A 21,417-nucleotide genomic window follows, 5' to 3' on the forward strand; every position below is an offset into this window, starting at 1 on the left:
ACTTGAAGACATTCAACTGCTAAAATCTGTGTGACTGAGCATTTTGTTTCATACATGCATAAAAAGGGGAAATACCAAAACAGTAGCTCTTTCAAGCAAGGCTGTCCACTTTCATTCACCATTACTACTGCACACACACCCTCTACCATGCTACTACTACTGTAATGCCATGAATCATCAATCACACACACACACCCTGCCTGAGGAAATGCTAGTTTGGCATCTGGTGTAGCTAGTATTGCGGTTTTGGCTGTGTGCCAAGCCCGAGGTCAACTCTGAATGGAGCTACAAGAGAAAAAGAGTGGTGTGTGCGCGCTTGTGCATGGGAGTGTGTTGTGGTGGTGGGCGAGGGGGAGGGGGGATAACCCATTGGCAGCTGGCTAGCAAAGGAGAGTTGGCTGGCGATTGTGTGTGTGCGCGCCTGTGTTGGCTCAGGGATGATCTCTCTTTAGACAAGGCGTAGAAAACAAAGCAAGGCCGACACCTACACACAGTCAATCGCAGGCACACACAGAGCTCAGAGCACATACATGCTGAAATATAAGGATTCTGCTTTCCAAGTGAAAACATGCTGCATAAGCTATGTATGTATGTGTAATGCGCTTGTGTCAACTGCAGGAAGGCTAATCACATGACGCAAACCATGACTCTGGCCACCCTGTGGATTTGTGTATTGTGTTGGTGTCATTAGGGTGTGGATCTGTGCAGCTCACTTGTTTTTTGGAGGTGCGCATGCCCATGATCTTCTCTACAACTGGTCCTTCAGCTTCAGCCACATCCTGGAAACACAAAACAAGCAAATTGATTCACGATGCTGCGTTGTTTCATGTGATGTCTGGATTGGATACAGGTCTGATCTGGATTAAAAAAATAAAATAAAAATCTAGCTCGGGTAATAGTTACATCAGGCCAATCTGTTACGTTCAATTCTGTGCGTTTACTACACCACATGTTAGCAGAAGTGCACTGGTTGCAATCCAACACAGCACGAAGGAAGCTGACAGCAAAGTGTTGGCAGTTTGGATGCATTTCCTCCTAACTGCCTGCTTCAACAACGTTTATTTCCTATATTTGCTGTAGTTGTTGAACTACCTGCAAACTAGGGCGATATGACCAAAAATATTTATCACGATATACATTTGAAAATTTGCGATAACGATATAACTGACGATATAATTGACACTAGACAAAATACTTTACAACTCCACAACTTTATTAGTGCAAAAAACCCCATCAATGTATTTTCACTTAAACAAGCAGCTGTTTTTTTTATGTGCTACGAGTTATATAAAAATGTAACAGTGCAAATTCCTTGCTGACAGTTTAACCAAAAGGCATTTCCAGTGGAAATCAGCCGACATATCCTCAGCAAAACCATGTATAATATCCACAAAACTTAAAAAGAGGTTATACTAGGGATGCACCGATACCGATACTGGTATCGGGTATCGGGCCAATACTGTAAAATGCGCGCGTACTCGTACTCGTAAAAGTTAACCGATACCATGAACCGATACTAATGTAGCCTGGATGGGAATTTGGGAGTAGATACTCATAATTCCCATGGACTTGAACGCCACGGTAACATAAGGTGTTCACAGTTATGTGATGTAACTGTACCCTGAATTTAATTTGCCCTGTAATATGTCACAAGGTAAATACAGGTAATTAATTAGAGCAATCAAACTGTTATGTTAATCATAAAGTATTATTGTATGGTATGTAACTCTGAAGGGAGTTAAAATATTGTTCAGAGTTCTAATTTTCTGGAGGCCCGTGAAGGTAGCATATAACGGGACTTGTGTATCTGTTGCAATGGAGGAGGAGAAGAGAACGGCATGGAGAGATGCACGAGGTTAGCTGAGCCAAAGTGAGAGACTCCGCTAGTTTTACTGAGGTTAACTAGCACAAAAGAGTGTGTGACTAGAAAGCTAACCGTGTGGGAGCTTCGCAACAGAGTGTGGGTGAAGTGACTTTTTGTTTCAACGGTAGCACCACCGTGGAAATGTGTTTCCAGCTAAGACCGTCGAGGCTAAAGGCTAGCCGGACTGCTTGGCTGCGCCACGGCGGCAGCCGCTATGGACTGTCGGAGAGCTGGACAGTGACGGGCTAACGCGCTGTAGCAGAGACAGCATCGGGTCCGCAGGGAGTGGATTTAGTGTGGGACTGGTGAACGGCGACCTACCGAGCAACGGAACTGTAAGTCAGACTTTTGTGCTCTTACTGGGGAGAAGAGGATTTTTCTCCATCGTCCGGCGTGAGCAGCAAACAGGCCTGCAACAAGTGTGAATGTGAGTGTGTGTGGGGCCCATGTGTGAATATTGTATGTTTAGTGGAGTTATATAACGTGTTTTGGAGTGTATATTAGTGAGTCACTTACCAAAAGGTGATAACATAAGTTGGGTTGTTTAATATAATTTGAAAGGGAATTATTTCATTTATACAGTGTATTTCATTTGGTTAAGGAATTGGAATATCATTTGAGTTTAAAAAGGGATGTGTTGTACAGTATTTGTCTCTGCCCCACGTTCAGTAAACGTTTCGTTTGTGTTAAAGAGTTGTCTGGGGTCGTTTCTTTACTACTGGTTAAGTTTAACTTGTGTGTGGTAGAAGTATCGGATTTTGTACTCGGTATCGGCAAGTACTCAGATCTAAGTATCGGTATCGGATCGGTTTGAAAAAATTGGTATCGTTGCATCCCTAGGTTATACACACACAATACGGTAAAATTATGTTGAAGCACAGTACGTATCACTCCGCGAGGCTCCTGCCTACGATAGCCGTAATGCTCCGACAATCCATCAAGCGGTGCGGGTTCGTAGCTTAGCAAAGTCGTACTAAAACATTTGACAGATTTTCGATCGCCGTGTACCACATAAAATCGTTTCGAGGTCAGTAAACACAACCAGAATTCATACATAAGGCACACTGGATTATAAGGGGCACTGTCGATTTTCAGAAAAATCAAAGGATTGATTTTAAGTGTGCCGTATTTTCCAAACAACACTGTAATAACGACGGCCCGCTAGCATGCTCTACCAAAAATAGTGCTTTGTTGTGTATCTGACGGATGAAAGCTAAACCAGTTCCACACCACTGAAGTTGCAGCATTTTTACAAACCAATTCTGGTTCATCCGTTTCATTTAACGATCCACTTTCGCTCTTCTCATTCTGCGTCGCCGCCATGTGCGTATGTAAACATAGGCACTGCGCATGCGCGTTTTACCCATATTCTATCGCGATATTTCATTTTCCTGTCGTTGCCCAAAATTACACCGGTATTACCTTGAACGGTATGATATGGCCCAGCCCTACTGCAAACCAATCAAATGATTCGAGATGACTGCAAAGCTCACTCTTAATATATTCGTCACTCCACTTATGGTAACACAAGTACATGGACATTGTCAACAACTTGATTACAATGATTTCACTTCATGTGTCTCTTGCCAGCTCCGTTCCATATTTCAGTACATCAATGTTTAAATCCAGAGGCAAAGAGGCAAATACGACAAACAGCATCATTCAATTGCGTCATTTAGCTTCTGACAAGTGGATCACTGAAGACAAACCAAAAACTGAAATTTTGGCTGCACCTGTTGCTGCGATGAGGACGATGGAGACTTTGGTGATGGCGAGTCGTCTCCGCTGTCATCATCTTCAGAGATCCTGAACTCCAGATCCTCTGTGTACCTCTTCCTCTTCACCTGACGGCTAGACCGACGCTTCTGATAAACAGAGGGAGAGTAAGAACATTTAGGCCATGTTCACACTGCAGGTCTTAATGCTCAATTCTGATTTTTTTGATCAAATCCAATTTTTTTTTGTCTGGTTGTTCAAACTACAAATAAAATGTGACAGCAAACACGGTCTAGGTTCACGGCCCTCAAAGCGGCCCGCATGCGCAAAAGAAGACGTCACACACAACGCGCTCTGTTTACGGAAGTAAAAATGGCGTAAAGTAAAAATTTTGACAAATTAATTAGAGAAAGACGGACACTGAGAAAAAAAGAGAGCCTGTGCTTTAACAATGGCCGCCATGCTTTCTTGTTTGTCTTCTCCGGTGCTGATAATTGGCGTCTGTCTTGAGTTAGTGACGTAAAAGACGGATTTAATGTGACATGATCATTCAAACAGCAGTCGCTTTCTAAAACATTCGATATGTATCAGATTCAGTACCACATACGAAAGTGACCTACGTCGGATTTGAAAATATCGGATTTGTGCTGTTCACACTGTCATACCATGATCGGATATGGGTCGCATAGGGTCAAAAGAGTCGGATTTGATGCACTTTCGCCCGCAGTGTGAATGTAGCCTTAGTCATTGGCGAGATCTCACAGTGATTTTTGTGTTCCTCCTTCCACTAACTGTACAGCAAATTAAAATGTCTCCCATTTTAAAAATTCTGATGACACTCAGTGTATTATATATTTCCTCCTTTTTCTATGCTTCACTACACTTTACTACATGCTGTACAAAGTGAGCCACTTCACTGCCATTTGCTGTACTGGTTCTACTATATTTACTGCGCTATTTTACTTTATCCAGCTGTTTTGTTTTAGTGTCATTTGTTAGATTCAATTTTGCTTTGTACATTTATTAAATTTTTATTTAGCATTTTATTGTGGTTCTTTTTAGTCTTTTAATTTGTTATTTATTGAGCAGAATCTTTTTCTACTTCACTACTTTAATTCTATTCTACTGTCTTAGATATATAACACAGATTTCATTGTTGTTGTGTGCGTTTACTGGCTGCATTTAGGCTGCTATCCCAACTTTTGGGATGAATATAATATCCTAACAAATCTGCAATGGTAAGCGGAAAATGAAGGGCCGTGCGTCATCATTCACCAGGCTTTATTTTTTATTATTCACTATTCTGTACCATATGGCCCAGCATGTTATCAATATTTAAAAAACCAAAACCTTTACAATTCATGGGGCTCAGAATGTTTCAACATAATAAGAGCATGGAAACAAACTAGGGTAGTAGCCTGGAGAGGACATGTTTAAGGGGACATACAGCTGCTAAAGTGCTTTCCTGTTTGAATTAGAGCCACAACTCTTCATACAGCTAATAGCCAGATGCTACTCTCTTCAAGATCCACATAATTATATCTGCACATAATTTCATGAATCTGTTCACGGGTTCATGGACAGGTTCCAAATTCTAAACCAGTACTTAAAAGTACTTTTTCAACTGTTCTCGGCAGCCTGGTAGAGAAACTACACCACACTCGAGATGTAAAATTTAAAAAAATAAAAATAAAAATGTATGCAGCAGCTGAAAAGTTGCTGATGTTGCATGATGTCAACTTGACAGGAGGGCTTGTCTGCTTGGTCTGTCAACATGGCTGGTTTACAACACAAACAGCTGACGCCTACTGCCTCAGTGCCGTCTCTCTCTACAGGCCATGACACAGATCTGCAAAGGTTTTCATGTCCTCCTGCTTTTTTAAAAATTACTCTGTACATGTGTTTTAGTGCTTTTATGGCATTGCAAAACTTTCTACGACAGCTTTCCTTTTCATACCTGTACGCCATCATCATCCTCTTCCTCAGGTGGAGACGGGGGTGGAGACTTCACCTCAGCATCATCGTTGACCGAGAACTCTCTCTTTCTCTTTGAATCCTTCTTAGCAGCACTGGCCCCACCCTCTGACTCCACTTTTTTACTGTTACAGGATACAATGGAAAGAAGAGAGAGAGAAAAAAAAACAAGTTAGAATGAGCTCTTGAGTCTAACCACAACATAAAGCCATTATTCAAAGTGCTACCTCTTTTACATGTGTGCGCCCCTGTCTGTCCCAAGGCAATCGCCATGTTTGATTTACCCATTTAGAAATCATTAGTGTGCCTCAGGCTCTGGCACACAGGGGGTTAATGTGATGAAAGACTGCATGGAGGCACAGGGAGAGAGGCAGCAAGACAGAGAGGGGGTGGGGTGGGGGGCAGAAAGAGAGACCCACAAGGAGGGAGGGAGGGAGAGAGAGACAGGCAGATAGAAAGAGAGAGGGAGGGGGAGAGCAAGGCCTGTGAGAGGAAGGGGGAGGGGCCGAGAGGCCCCCAGGCTTCTTCCAATCTATGGCATGGAAAGAAAGAGGAGCTGGCTCTGTCTGAGAGCTTGTGTGCGTTCACACCACAGAGGTGAGAGGACACTCGGCATCCTCCTTCTGTCTGGCACACGGCATCGCATTTCTACCTCTTCCAAACGGCAGATGTTTGTACGATGCAGGTTGAGTGACACCTCCTCAACCTCTGTTTGAACCATTCATCTCAAAAGTGCCAAAGACTATGAATTCACATAAGATATGCGGGCATCCCATCCAACACCCCCAAAAAGTTGTCTTTTCTTCAACAGAGCCTGGAGGCTGTTGAGCTGAGCCCAGCAACCATTTTATTTTAGCAGGTACAGAGACCTTGTACAACACAGTGAGATCTACAGTGGAGAGGTCATGCTGAGGCAGGGGTCACACTACTGACTAGTTAACTTTCAAATGTTAAAATGTTTTGTTTTTTTTCCTTTCTGGGTTTCAGTTTCAAAACTAGATGTATTCTGAAAATCTGACAACGAAAAGCCCAATCTTTCAAACCAGTCCAAGCTTGTTAGCCTTTAACTACTCTGCACCTGCAATCTAAAAATCAGATGACAGCAGAATACTGAGAAAACAGTATCACACCTTACTTTTTACAGCTGTGCGCACCAAAAACACTCAGAAACACAAAGGAACTCTGGTCAAGATCACATAGTTTTCGTGTTAATGTAACCTGAAGCATCACCACAGATTTCACTTTTACACCCACTGTGGAATCCTAATGACGGGTTCAGATAAAACAAAATGCATTTTCTCCTCATTGTTGATAAAAATGCAGAGACGCACACTGACGCAAATGGTTGTTGAGTGACAATAAGTTGGAAATACTTTGATGCTGTGTAATAAACAGTGATGTACACTACCCAGTGATGGCGTTTTCCTGGCAACTACTTTACTAGTTTATTGAATGCGAGAAAAGCCTAAAAGTGAGACAACACTCAAAGTTAAAATACTGCTTGAGCATCTGAAACTATGAACAAAGTCTAACACAACACACACATAAGTTTGGTAATGTAACTCCGACATGATCTAACAATACTTTGAGTACAGGGTCAAAGTATTTTCAACTTTGTGTCGCTCGCCAGGCTTCTGCATCATTCTGCATTTTTGGATTTTATCAGTTGTGAGAAAACAGTTTCATCTGAATCCATCATATATTACAAAAAACTCATTTGTAGGAGTGTACGATTTATTTTTGCTTTTATTTAGAGACTGAAAAAAAATTGAAAGCAGCATGAAAATTACAAGCATTAATTTAGGTTTTCAGTAGTACTTTGGAAGGAAAATGGTCCCACCACTGACCTAGGGCTGAATATTTGTGGGTTTTGAAACAGTCCAAAAAAACCAAACCAAACTACAACAACTTTATTTGCTAGAAACATAGGAGGTATCATTCAATCTTGTTTCAACCACGATCAGGATTACCTGATTCTTTGTAGGTGCATAATTTTATACTTTTCACGATAAACACAGAGTGAACAACGTTATCTTCTTAGATTGCTTTCATCACCTCACTTGAGACCTCAACTTTGAGACACTGCATGGCTTATATAGAGCAAACAATCAGAAATATTGCATAAAGCTTCAATAAACAGTTACTGGAAGACTTGACCCACGAGTTACATTCTGCAGCAATGGAAATGTACAATGGTATTCTATGCCAAAGTGGCTGACACCTGCCTGCAAAGAGGACTTTGCAGTGGATAAAGTTGTTTTTTTAAATATGTTGTTACATAAAAGTTACTTTTGAAATAACTGGCTACAGATGGAATCCATGACTTTAAATAAAAAGTCAATGCTGGCTAAAATTTGAAGGTTTAGGACACTGCACGTTGTTGATAAAAGAAAAGAAAAAAAAAGTACTGTTAAAAGGTTTCATAAGTGATTAGCTGGCAGTGGGGATTAGCAAATCCAGCTTATTTGCAAACATGGAACTGGATCCACGATCAAACTGGCTATCTAAACCGAGCTTTACACTCCGCTTTACAACGTCTTGATTTATTTCAGAGTAAAAGTTAACACTTATGTCAGGCCATCAGGAAACAGCAATTTGTTCCACTAACTAACCTACTACGAAACAGAACATATAACCATTTGTGTTGCTCTCTGTAGTGTACGGCCGGTCTCCTTTCTCTGCTCTTTGCCTGTGTCGCTCGTCCCCTTTCCTGCTCGGTGCCTCTCTCCCTCCTTCCCTCCTGCTCGCTCGCTCACCCTCCCTCTACATCTCTCACCCCCTCTCTGTCCCTGGGGCCCTTCTCCTTTCATCCTCACGCCAAGAGCAATCACCATCTCCGTGGTAACGGCTGGTCATGTGACCTGCACCTGTTCCTCTGGCTGGTCGCCACACGCTGGAGCCATCTGGCCACACACACAAGCACGCACACAAACACACTTCTCCACTTGGCTGCCTCCTCTCTCTCTTCCTCCTAGCTTCGTCACGGCCCCACTTCTTAATCGCACCCTCACCTCTCTGCAGCTCTTCACGCTCAATCCATTGTCTTTCATCGTTTCAACACTCTTCTAAAAATCAAATTTTGTGTCCAGTTTGATTAGGTGAAAATACAAATCAACATTTACTTTATAAAAGGGCTAGAGCAACTTTTGCTTGAAACAAATGTTTACCTGAAAATGTGACTTTAGAATATAGTGTACTTTACTATTCCAGTATGCCTGTGGTTCAAGCATATACTTGAATGCATTATCACTGCGCTACAACTGTGTTTACATGAACAAAACCCATCAAGTTCCTAAAAAGGACTAAATCAGTCAAACAAATCTTGTAAGATAGTGTAGATTCTTTTCTTGCTTCTATATTCCAGCCTGCAAACAAGACACTCTGTCATCAACTCATCCTCATCTTTAAGGAACTTGACCCAAGCCGCCTATTACAGCATAAACCTAGCATAAAAGATTCACGCAGCCACAGTTACGTCATTCACTGGTTAGCAAGAGGAAGTTGCAATGCACCAAGTACGCAGAAAAAAAAAAAAAAAAAAAAAAAAAAAAGTATAACAGGAAGGACTACATGGCCATCAGGCCTCCAGCTGTCCATTTCCACAACAGAGTGTAATCTAGGCTTTGGCATTTTGAAGCCTCAAGTGAGCAATAATTGGATCTGACACTGAAACGGAGGGCAGTTATTAATAGTTTTGTATTTGTTTTTTTAGTTTTTGTTTTCACTTCGGTATTAGCGCAGTTAGTTGCAAAAGTGGCTTTGCTCATTTAGTTTGTTTTGTTTGAAATGTGTTTTATTAGTTATAAAAGTTAGTCTCTTCAGTTATTACAATATGGAGGCCATTCATCAGAGGAAACATTCAGGATATTCAGAAGAGCCATTACAAGTCAAATATGAATCGGAAAGCCTCACATTCATCTGGAAGTAACAAAGACAAGAACTCCAGGCACTTCCAATATTTTATTTGGGGTTTTTTGAGTTATTTGAGTAATTTTTAAGCCAACAATATCACTTCTGTTTTCATTTTCCACTTTCCTCATTTTTTTATTTCCATTTCAGGTACCCACAATGGTTTTGTTGTCCCTATAATGTGGAATATATTTTATACAAAACAGGATGTTACAAAATGTAACAAAACAAAAAACACCCATCTTTTGTATACAGTTAAGTAGGCAAGATTTTCTTTGTTGATGAGGCGACTTAAACGGCGACTTTTTTTTAAGCAAATAAAACCAACATGAAAGAACTGTGGTGATGTATTTGGTCAGGGCTCCACCAACGATAGCCTGTGATAAAACCAACAGTGCCACATCTCACAATGGGACTGCTGCTATGAGCTGTATCTACTGGCTAACCAATAAGAATGAAGCATGAAATTACACTGTTTATTTGCTGAAAACAAAACAAACAAACAAACAAACAAAAAAAACAAAAAACAAAGAGAAGGAAAATGCAATATAAAACAAATTGTTTGGGATTGCAACAAAGAAGTAGTTGTGGCAGCAGAAACTTGTTTGTATGACGTGCCGTTACCATGGGCCAATGGAGACAAAGCATGGAAACAAATGGCAACAACCACCATTGTTTTAGGCCTGATTCACTACGGATTATCATTGAAGAGTTCATATTGAAACTTGGCCTACCCAAGTTCATCAGCCCTATCTATGCTTACAACACTGCACACATTGTAGTCACCTTAAGATTACATTAATAGACTGCAATGTCATCCATCATTTTAGGTTTACTTAATAAAAGTAACGTAAAACACAGTTAGTGTTTTGTTTTTGTAAATAATGTGGTAATTTCCTTATGCACACCTTGACTGAAGTAACTTGCTGTGTGTGTCAGCAAGGAGCTGAGATGCTCCTTTCAGATCGGGATAAAGGAAAGACAGGAAGCAGAGTAGTGGAGTAAAATATTGGGATACAAAACGAAACTGAAGAAGGAGGGCGGGGTGGAACAGACACCTGCTGCTGTGATGAGTCATACCACTGAACCCCCATACACAGATGCACACAAAAAGTCCAGAAGGCAACGCGCATACGCTTCTGTGTGTGTTCAGAAAGTGCTGTATTTGCACACAAGGTGTCTGCATGCATGTCTGACTTCTTTGTGTGTACAGCAAACAAATCACCCTTGTGCATGCACACGTACACGCATATATTCACACACATCGAGGGAAGGGTGTGGCGCTGAGAGCTGTGTTATTTATAGATGTACTTCCTCAGAGAGGGAGCGCAGGCGAGTGAGGGAAAAAGAGGATGGAGAGACAAGGCAAGGTCAAAGGAGAGGAGTGAGCTGACTGGACGAGTAAACCACCTGATTCTCCCGGCTTTGCTCACATAAGCACACACTCAGACCGTCCTGAACAGCTGAGACCATCTTCAATTTCCATTTATTTTGTCTGCTCATTAGGATCCAGTTGGCCTGCACAAATTTGTGCAGCAAATTTTTAACCTTTTCAAGCAAAACAGCTGTAATTGGTGGAACTTATTCATGCTCTCCGGTGTTAAATACTGAATAACCATCAAGATATCCAGCAAAAAAAATTGTGTCAACAGGTACTGCAATCATCTAATACAGGATAAAACTTGCCTAACTAAACTCAATTTAGCCTACAACCTAGTATCTATCCATCAATGTAAGATGCTGGCAAGCATCATGAGCCTAACGTATAGGCACAGATTGTGACAATGCCACAAACCTGTAAATAAAAGAGCAAGAACCAAATGAAAACAGCTTGTGTTCAAAGGGTTAACAGCACAGCGGAACATCTTGGTTACACTGATTAAGCAAAGACTTCAGTCTGCTCCTGTGGTGGTTTATTTGTTCATAAGGAGATGCAAATAGACACTGCAGAGAGAAAACATACTGTAGTATGGTATGGGCCACAAGAAAAACCCTTGAGCTTTGAAGATTATTTCTCCACCCACTGGTGGAAATCTCACATAAATCCCCCCAAAATGTAACGGAACATATGCGCTAGTGGCCCTTGCAGAGCCTTGTCAAAGTTGGCTTTAGATCAAAAAGTTTAGCACTAATGGGTACATTTCATCAGATTTGGAAAGGAATTCCAGCCCCTTGAAAAAGACAACACACAAAAAAAGAAAACTCAAATTCCTAAAAGCCTTAAGATTAGATTATAATTAAAAACGTACTTAAAATTAATGGTATGTTGCACAGTTGTATCTGCTTGTCATACATCCTATACAAGTGAGAGACCAGTGTAAAAACTCCTCAGTGACAATCAATACAAGCTATATACTTACATTACAGCCAGCTGGCTAGCCGATCCAATAACTACTACTACAGAAAGCCTTGTTACACATCTTTGGTCCTCATCATTAAATAATTTACTGACTGTTAAAAATTATAATACATCTGTTGAAATAAACAGGCAGGCAGTTTTGCTGGAGATAACCTTAGTAGACAAGATATGGTTAGGTGAATGGTAACTGGAGTGGTATATATTGCTTTTCCACTCAACTAAAGCACTCAAAGCTCTTTCTTGTACAAGTCTCATTCTTCAAATCCACTCACACTCAGATCAATCTGACTGATGAGGATCAATCCACTGACGGCCCACTCAGCCACCCCAGATGGCTAGTTAAATTTTGCTGTCGGTAGCTCTAGTGACAGTTAACTCATAGCATTAACTTTTAAAGTAATTTCAAAACAACTGACAAAGTTACCCAGCGAGCCCCGGGTGATTAGATAATTGTAGATACGATTTTATCCACAGCTGGCAGCGAGCTGGCTAACCTTAGCTTACCACTCAGGTGGTGTGAAATTCTATTTGAAGGATTCTAGGGATGTCACCAGAACTAATGCTTACAATACCTTTCAATCCGTAAAACATAAAGACACTATTTATTCTTTTTCTTTTTTAAATACGCTGCCTGATACCGATGTATCAGCTAGCCTTCCATAACTGAAGGGGGCAGCATGTGCCCACAAGACTTCTTGTATAGCCTAACACGCAGCAGAAGGACGACATATACAAGCACCGGAAAAAAATACATGTATAAGATGTATTTCACTGATAAGAAAGGCAGTAGGAGTTGGGTAATAACTGCATGAAGGTAACATGCAAATGAAGGTATCATTCTTTTCAGACCAAAGGAAGAAGTGCTTGCTTTCGGAAAAGCACCTACAGGACCAGCATCTAGATTGAGTCAGCAAGACCCATTTCATTCAGAAATTCATAATACACATTTTCTAATAGACACTTTTTTAAAAGTTGCAAAAACCATGTTTGATTAACTTAACATGCTACATGACTTTTGTAAGAAACCATAACTTCTGAAGAGCTCAACTTCATGAAAGCAATGACAAACTTCTCCCCAAAATATGGAGATTTACTGTTGCCTTGCTCATGTGCTCAAAACTTCACTCCTCAGTCCTCGGCTTAAATTAGAAAGACAAAGGAAGGGGGAAGAAGGGGAGGGCAGTGAAGAGGAAAAGATGAAAGGATACACTCCTCTTTGTCAGGAAGGGGTGGGACTGGAGGGAGGAGAAGGGAAACGAGAAGAAAGAATAAAACAGAAGATAGTTGGGTGATTGCAGAGGTCCACCATTTTAGAGCAGCAGTGAATGGCTGGCAGCCATTATTATGCTAAATTAACCTGGGAGCTCCAGGCCGCCACTCAAGATGGAGGAAAGCCTGACAACAGATAAGAGCTAGTTTACCAACACACACACACACACACACACACACACACACACACACACACACACAGAGAGAGAGTTAAGAATGGACTCCTCATTTCCCTCTGCCCACACACACAGTGTTGAGCTCAGGGTGTGGATTGGTCAGCAGCATGGCCTTCATTACCATTAGACGCCATTTTCTGCCACAAAGATTAGCAATGGCCCCTCCCCCAACACATGCATTCACCCACACGCACACACACACACACAAACAATGCCCACCACCCCCACATTACACACACTCACTCCAGCTGCCTCCCCCCTCTTTCCACACACCCAAACTCTTTTCCAGTGGCCGGTTCATGCACACACACCTCCCCCAGTGTTGACCCCTACTTGCTGCTTTGGCCCTCCCTCCTCCTTGGGATAAAAGGAGATGGGCCACGGACTACGGAACAATTAGAGAGAAATGGGGGGCCATCCTGACACATTCCTCAGACCGATCGAGTTTCCACCTTCACAATGAAACCGCTGCTGATACTCTCATACGCAAACACCCTGAGCTCTTCTTGCCTACTAAGACTCTGACTGATTGGAAGAAACCAAGGGAAAGAGCAGCCACCGACTCAGAAAAACAGCCGTTTAAATGTCTATTTCTTACGGAAGGTGAAAAAGGGGATGTGACAAATGAGAGAGGAAGGGTGTGAAAAGGCAGGGATAAGACTACAGAGTAAACAAAGTGAACTGAAGCTGATATAGGCAATCGCTGATAGGTGCTGGAAGTTACTCATCTATAACCCTGTACAGAAAGTTTAAACAGGACCTCACTCTTCCTCCAGAATTAAATGTGTGATACTGAATGTTAAAAACGGTGGCAGTTTAATTATTATTAATAACATTCATAAAAATGTTATTCACGTTGTTCTTCAGAAACTTTCAACTAAAAAACAAAAAACCAAAAAGTTCTTGGCTCTGCTCCTCTTTGTTAAAAAACGAAGCCTGACTGTTTTAATATGTAGCTGTAAATGCAACTGATCCTCAGATGTGCCTGTTAGCAGGCCTTTGATCGCTAACTCACACCTGTACACGGCGTGCAGCGGCTCACTGCTCAGGAGTTGTGACCCTTTTGGTTCCCCGTGCTTGCCCATGATGGGCCTAGAGGTGTCTGTGTGTATCCGCACATACTATATTTGTGCATCTACACTCAAGACAGCTTCAGCATTTGACATTAAAATCGAGATGTCTCCAGCATGCTGAACTTCAGCACTTGAAATGTTACCCACATGACCCGAGACTGCCCGAGCTACCCTCCTCAGATTGATCCATTTCTGTTTTCATGTGAAACTGAAATCTTCACAGTTCCACTTAGTGGTTAATGGTGCCAAATGCACTGTTGGGACGCTCTGGACATGAGCTCTTTACAGCTGATGAGAAAATAAGTCCTTTCACCTGTTAGCTGATACTTTAATCTGGTTTACTACAGTCACGTCCCGCTCAACATCAACTATGACACACGCAGTAACCGTAATAGTGCATTAGTCCTACCTGGTTTTCTTGGGAGTCTTGGGCTTGGGTGTGGAGCTCTTTGCCTTCTTCTCCTTGGGCTCTTTGGAGGTCTTGGGTGTTTTGGGCGTCTTCGGGGTCTTGGGCTCTTTGGGCTCCTTGCCCTCAGTCTTCTCCTTTGGTTTCTTTTTCCGCTTTTTCTTCTCTTCCACCGGTGTTGAACTTCCCTCTCCAAGTTCTGTGCCAGTAATGTGTTCACCACCATCACTTCCTGTTCCTGGAAATTCAGACTTTATGTCTTCCTCTCCTCCTCCTCCTGCTTTCTTCCCTGTACCTTCTTCCTCTCCATCCACTACTTTTGCCTTCTTCTTCTTCTTCTTTTTTGGCTTGGTCTCCTGGTCGTTGGGCTTCTCTGTGCCGATAGGCTGACTGGCGGCACTGGCACCGACTGTTGGCCTGTCAGGAACCGCCATCAAAACATCACCTGACGGGTCCGTGGGGGAATGCTAACAGAGGAAGGAGAAAGACATGCAAGTTACTTGACAATTGAAAATTAGAGGCACTGACAGAATAATACATACATTTACTAGGGGTGCAACGGATCACGGTTTATCCGAAATCCGAACCGATCCCACTCCACGGTTCGGTACGCACGTGATCCGAAGATTCGAAAAAAAAAAAAGTATGTGTATGGTGCGTGTCGTCAGTCTGTCAAGCGGTAGCGCTAGCGGTCCAAGTAGCGGAGCAGAGGAGTTTGCGGCATTTAAGCAGCCCTTTGCTGCCCAGTCCGACCGGGCTAAAGCTAAAAGCTAATGGGGTGTTTAGCTGCAGACGGGAGGCCGTCGTCTGTTGTGCAAAACAAGGTTTAAACTGTGATGAGCGTGCTTGACCCACGCTATGATATCTCGTTTGGCGTCCACTTCAGTGACAAGATCCTTCCAAGCATGTATGAGCAGGAGAAGTTTAAAGTTATGGCTGAACTGTCCCAGGCATCTTCTGTTGCTCCAACTACAAATGGGTGGAGCTCCAGGGCAACGGAAAGCCACGTGACCGTGACCGCCCGTTATATCACAGCGGAGAGGTAGATACAAAGCCCTGCACTGCCCTATAGATTACATTAGATTAGATGAAACTTTATTTATTTCTCGGGTGGGTTCCTCCGGAAATTCAGTTTCAGTAGCACAGCACCCACAGAAGTTGCAGAATGTGAGCAGAAATATACAATGTTTACACATATATAAATACAGAGTATACAAAAGGGATAAATAGAATAAATAGGAATAAGGATACAAGGGAACGCACATTTCAAGTATTGTGAGTCTATTGCACCGTTGGATATTAACAAAACTATTGCACAGTGAAAAGGCACTACAGCTTACTTGTTCCCCCTCCTCTGTCCCCGCCCCTCCAGCGAGGAGTTAAACAGTTTGATGGCGTGTGGGACAAAGGACTTGACTTTGGGAGAAGCAACCTGTCACTGAACAGACTCCTCTGGTTGTTTATGGCCATGTGCAGATGATGCAGAGGCTGCCCAGCATGGTCCATAATGTCCATATTGCACCTTAATTTGTTTTTATATAAGTGCGTGGAATGAGTCTTCAGTTGAATGTTTTTAATAGGCAAAAATACTTAAATAAGTAAACGGCGTAGTAGAATTTTTGTCTTTTTTTTCTATTTTTGCTGATCCGAAAATTGATCCGATCCGTGACTTTAAAACCGTGATCCGATCCGAACCGTGAGATTTTTGATCCGTCGCACCCCTAACATTTACTATAACAATTTCCACAGAAACGGAACATAGCATTAATTTAGACAGTCCAGGAATGGTGCAAAGCCGCTGCCAGGAGATCAGCTGATCTCAATGGCAGCCTATTGGTTGAAACAAGATGTATGCAAATGTTATATAGAGCGTGCCATTTATGTTGCCTTAGCAGGGCCCCATTTTCTGTGCATCTACAAGCAGCTTTACAGCCCACCTCCACCCAGTCTTCCGCTTTCATGCTGCATCTGGTTTAGTATCTTATCAGTTATTATTGATGCCTGTTCTCTGCTGAGGTCTTACTGTTGCTCTCCCTACCTCTGGTCATTCCGTTAAATATATTCACATATATTGTGATGCTCTCAGGAAGTAGAACAGTTCATCTACTGATTAGGAAGGTTGGTGGTTAGATCCCTGGCTGCTCCAGTCTGCATGCCAAATACCATTGGCAAGATACCAACTCCAAGTTGGTCTCCAATGCATCCATCGGAGTAAGAATGTGTGTGAGTGACAGATAGGAAGCACTTATTAGAACAAAGTGTTTGTGTGAATGAGGCAACAAAGTGCTTCGAATGCTCCAGGAGAGAAGAAAAGCGCTATATAACAATCAGTCCATTTACCATTTATTCCAACAATCTCAATTTGCTGACATGTGTGGGATCTTTTATTGAGGCTATGATTATTATTTTCTCACTGATTCATTCAAAAACTGTGGCAAAAAAGTACCCAGAAATACACAGGAGGACCTGAACAGGCCAATGACAAAAGAGGTGTAGCACATCAGTGCAGTGTAGCTTACAGTGTAGGGTTTCAGAGTTACAATCTAACTACTAGGGGTGCAACAATACTCGTATCGGTATTGAACTGTTCGACACAGTGCTTTCGGTTCGGTACGCATATGTATCGAACAATACAAAATTTTGTATTTATTTTATCAACTTTTCTTCTGACGATGCTGTCTGTGTTGAGCGCTCAGTGGATCTGCGTTCGATTACCCCGCCTAGGCTGCACTGTCGAGTGCAGATCCACTGAGCGCAGCGCAAGCTAGCAAGACAGAAGCTAAGCTCGTTGCAACATGGCAACTGCCTCAACGCTACCCGAAATTGAGCCTCCCCCACCCTCATTTAGATCTGGCATTTGGAGCTATCTTGGTTTTCATGTGAAGCATGACCCTGAGGGTAAGCGCGTCATGGACAAAAGTAAAACAGTATGTCAGATGTGCCACGCAATGCTCAATTGGTGGGAACTAGTGCGTTAGCGCAGTTAGCTTGTTAACGTGTTGACGCCGTCCAGCCCCACGCACGGGGCAATCCGCGGTAACTCGTTAACGGAGATTTGCCGCGTTATGGCGTTAATGTCATTTTAACGAGATTAACACTGACAGCACTAGTGGGAACACAACGAATATGACTGCACATTTATGTCGACATCTTCGTAGTGCAAAGACAAGTGGAAGCAGACAAAACCAACAAGCACGCATGCTACAAACTTTACCCGAGTCATTTAGAAAGCCGTTAGCACATGATTCTCCTTATGGGGACCTGATTTGTTTAATATGCTGCTGAGAATATCGCCCAGAAGAAGCGTATAGTATAGCTTTTATTTTGGAAAGAGCCATTTCTCTGTAATAAACTCTTTTTTATTATTTTGTTGTTTCAGCAACATTAATTTTAAAAACTGTACTTTTGAGTTAAAATATATATTTATAATTTTAATAAATGACAAATTAAAAATGCATGAACATTGTTTTTGTATCGAAAAAATATTGAACCGTGACACCAAAGTATCGAACCGAAACCAACCGTGAATTTTGTGTATCGTTGCACCCCTACTAACTAGAGCATAAATATACCACAGAAGCAGAACAAAATAAAAAATAAAAAATAAAAACTGGGGCTCAAACACTGATTATTCTACCATGTGATCTTGTTCTGCCTGCAGACAAAAATTGTAAATTCTCAAATGAAAGAATTTCTTTTTTTTTTTGTTTAAAATGACCTCAGTGGTTAATCAACCGTATCAGTTTAGTTAACCAACTTATTTTTGGATTACTGATTATTAATCTACTAATCATTTAAACTCTAAAACGAACAATCTTAAATGTGGACTGGCTTCAGTGCTGGTTCACCTGTCAGTCAATACTGATATAAATTCTGCAGGGTGGCGTATGAATCTGACAGTAATGGCAGACCAGAGCAGAGGGGGGAGAAGGGACTCAATCATCCATCCATGAACACGGCTGCCATCTCCTCCCTCCCTTCAACTCCCTGTTGCTGCAGCTTCCGCCCCCCTCCTGCCTCGACTCCAGCAGCCTAACCTTAGTAAACAAACTGGCTGACACTTCATCTTTCCTCCTCTCTCCAGCAGTCCCTTCTCCTTGCTCCTTCTCCCCTCCACCACCACCTCTTCTTTGCTCCCAAGTAAGCTTTCTGTGACAGGAAACTGGTTACCAGCTGTTGGGAGCCTTTCCAACTGCCTCTCCTCTTTCTCCCTCTCTCTTCCATCCCTCCCCCCTTTCTCTCCCTCCAGCTGCTCAGGGTCCCAGTAGCAGATGGGAAATCAGGCATCATGACACGAATAAATTATCTCCATACTTCAAAAAGGCGCAGCGAGGGAGCGTGTGTGTGTGTGTGTGTGTCATATGAGAGCAAGAGACCAAGCCTTTGAGAGTGTGTGTTTGTGCGTGCATGTGTAACATATGTGTGCAGTTGTGTGTTTTTCAATGAAGTGTATGAGCATCAGCAAGTTTACAGCAAAATGCCTCAGCAGCTCACACACACGGCTTGTGTGTGAGCTGCACACACACACGGCTTGTGTGTGAGCTGCACACACACACGGCTTGTGTGTGAGCTGCACACACACACACACACAGCTGCACACACACACACACACACACACACACACACGTCTGGTTTGCTATCCTGGTGGGGACATCCCATTGACATAATGGTTTCCCAAGCCCCTTACCCTAACCCTAAAAAATGAATTCCTAACCCTAACCCTAACCCTAAACCTAACCATAACCTAATTGTAACCCTGACACTAAAACCCCATTTTCAGTGTGAAAATTGCTTTCAACCCCGAGGGGACCTGGATTTTGGTCCCCACGGTGCAGAAAGTCCCCACCAGTATAGTAAATGTCAGATTTTGGTCCCCACCAGGATAGTACGAACCCGTACACACACACACACACACACACCCAACTACTGCAAGGTCACATCACACAACCCTCTACACACATGCACACAAACACCTGCTGACACACACGTAAACTGAGCCTTTTAGGCACACAAACAGGAGGGGAGTGAGGGATAGAGAGAAAGAGAGAGAGATGGCGAGGGGGGATGCGGTGCCAAGAGATAAATCTGTCCTCCTGCCAAGCTTCCTAGATAATCAATCACAGGAATGACAATGGAGACACACACAGTGTGTACACAAACACACATGTTCGAGTGCTGCGTCAAGGTTTGGCGTTCTGCAGGGCGAATTCAGCTCTCTGCCATTTCCACAGGTACTGGTTTAAATCCAGTGTTTCCATCAACAATGGCACGTTTTATTGTTCTTTTCTGAGACATGATCTCCATTCACTTCCAAAACAGATTGTAATATCATCCCCAATAATTGGATTTCATAAAAGGGAAAAAAAATCCTTAAAAGACCACCAACAGAAGAGCTGCATGGCTAATGTAACAGACTGAGTAGATGAAGAGCGTCAAGTGTCAGCTCTCAGCGAACAGAGGGGAGGACAGGAGGGGACAGTGTGAGGATGAAGGTGAGTGAGAGGAGAGAATCGTGCCATGGTTAAATCAACCAGGCAGAAGCACTTAATATACACCTATTACGCTCACATCTTGGGCCATGTTTTTAATTGTTTGACTACACTAAGGCAGCACTGCTTGATTCACAGTTCAAAATCTTTATCACACTGTGGCGGTCTATACATTTGATTAACAACTGAAAGAATCCTGGAAAATCGGTTATAATATACTGGGATGTGGTGCAGCCCCTCCATTTAGGTCAAAAGCATCGCAGCAGCTGCAAGCAATATCATCTGCAAATTATGCCGGGCAACAGTAATAGCGAAGAGACAAAGCACGTTTTGGAATATGAGGAAAGCCAAAAACTGCTTCCTCCACTTCCATACCATTGATTCATTAATGTTGAATTCTCTCGCAGCTGCTCTATTCCCATGTTATTACAGTATATTAATGACTAACCTCATATTGTGGATGGATTATCTTAGTTGTTCTCCTGACTGAAGTTTGGTCCGTTATCGAGTGGAACAAAGTTAGCATTCATCCTTGGCTTCACCGTGTTTATGTTATGCTAACATAGCTGTGTCGCTAGCGATCACGTAGCACATCATTATATACTAGTCAGCCCAACTTCAGTAACCCTACAAACATCACTGCTGTTTAGTTTTTTGTCTTCATTTATGTTGGAAGTGATAGCAGAACTGTATGTTTGAATTTTTCAGAAATCTCTCTCAGTCAGAACATGGTGTATTATGTTTAGGTGGAAACTAGCGAGCTAACTTCCTGCTAACTTCAAACTCTGTTAAATTTAATAAATTCTGTTTTCATGGAGGTCTGGATGTTAAACTTAATTGTTACACCTGGTAAAGCAGCAACACTGATCATTTTATTAAAGATGAAAGAATTTAGACAGTTTTTAAATCTCAGTGATGCCACAATATGGCAAACTCCGTCTGTTTCAGGTCCTAAAGTCAAACGAACTCCGTTCACTTGAGTTCGATTGACTTTCGGACCTGAAGCGGACGAAGTTTTGGACCCAGATTACTCTGCAAGGCTCCTGACTACGGTAGCCGTAATGCTCCAACAATCCATCAAGCGGTGTGTCTTCGTAGCTTACCAAAATAGTACTAAAACATTTTGACAGATTTTTGAGCGCTGTGTACCACATAAAATCGGTTCAAGGTCAGTAAGCACAA

At 42.3% G+C, this 21,417-nt stretch overlaps 1 protein-coding gene across 1 annotated transcript in view; it reads right to left on the reverse strand.

Annotated features, from left to right (window-relative positions):
* Positions 1-21,417, reverse strand: part of chd7 (chromodomain helicase DNA binding protein 7) — an 81,777-nt gene that overhangs the window by 36,174 nt on the left and 24,186 nt on the right. The window contains exons 4-7 of the mRNA XM_031735419.2: positions 14,750-15,213; positions 5,538-5,679; positions 3,598-3,729; positions 714-779 (exon numbers count right to left, since the gene is read on the reverse strand). Coding sequence (XP_031591279.2) covers positions 714-779; positions 3,598-3,729; positions 5,538-5,679; positions 14,750-15,213 — 804 coding nt within the window. The remainder of the gene's footprint in view (positions 1-713; positions 780-3,597; positions 3,730-5,537; positions 5,680-14,749; positions 15,214-21,417) is intronic.

Source organism: Oreochromis aureus, linkage group 18 (genome assembly GCF_013358895.1).
Source record: "Oreochromis aureus strain Israel breed Guangdong linkage group 18, ZZ_aureus, whole genome shotgun sequence".
NCBI classification, from domain to species: domain Eukaryota; kingdom Metazoa; phylum Chordata; class Actinopteri; order Cichliformes; family Cichlidae; genus Oreochromis; species Oreochromis aureus.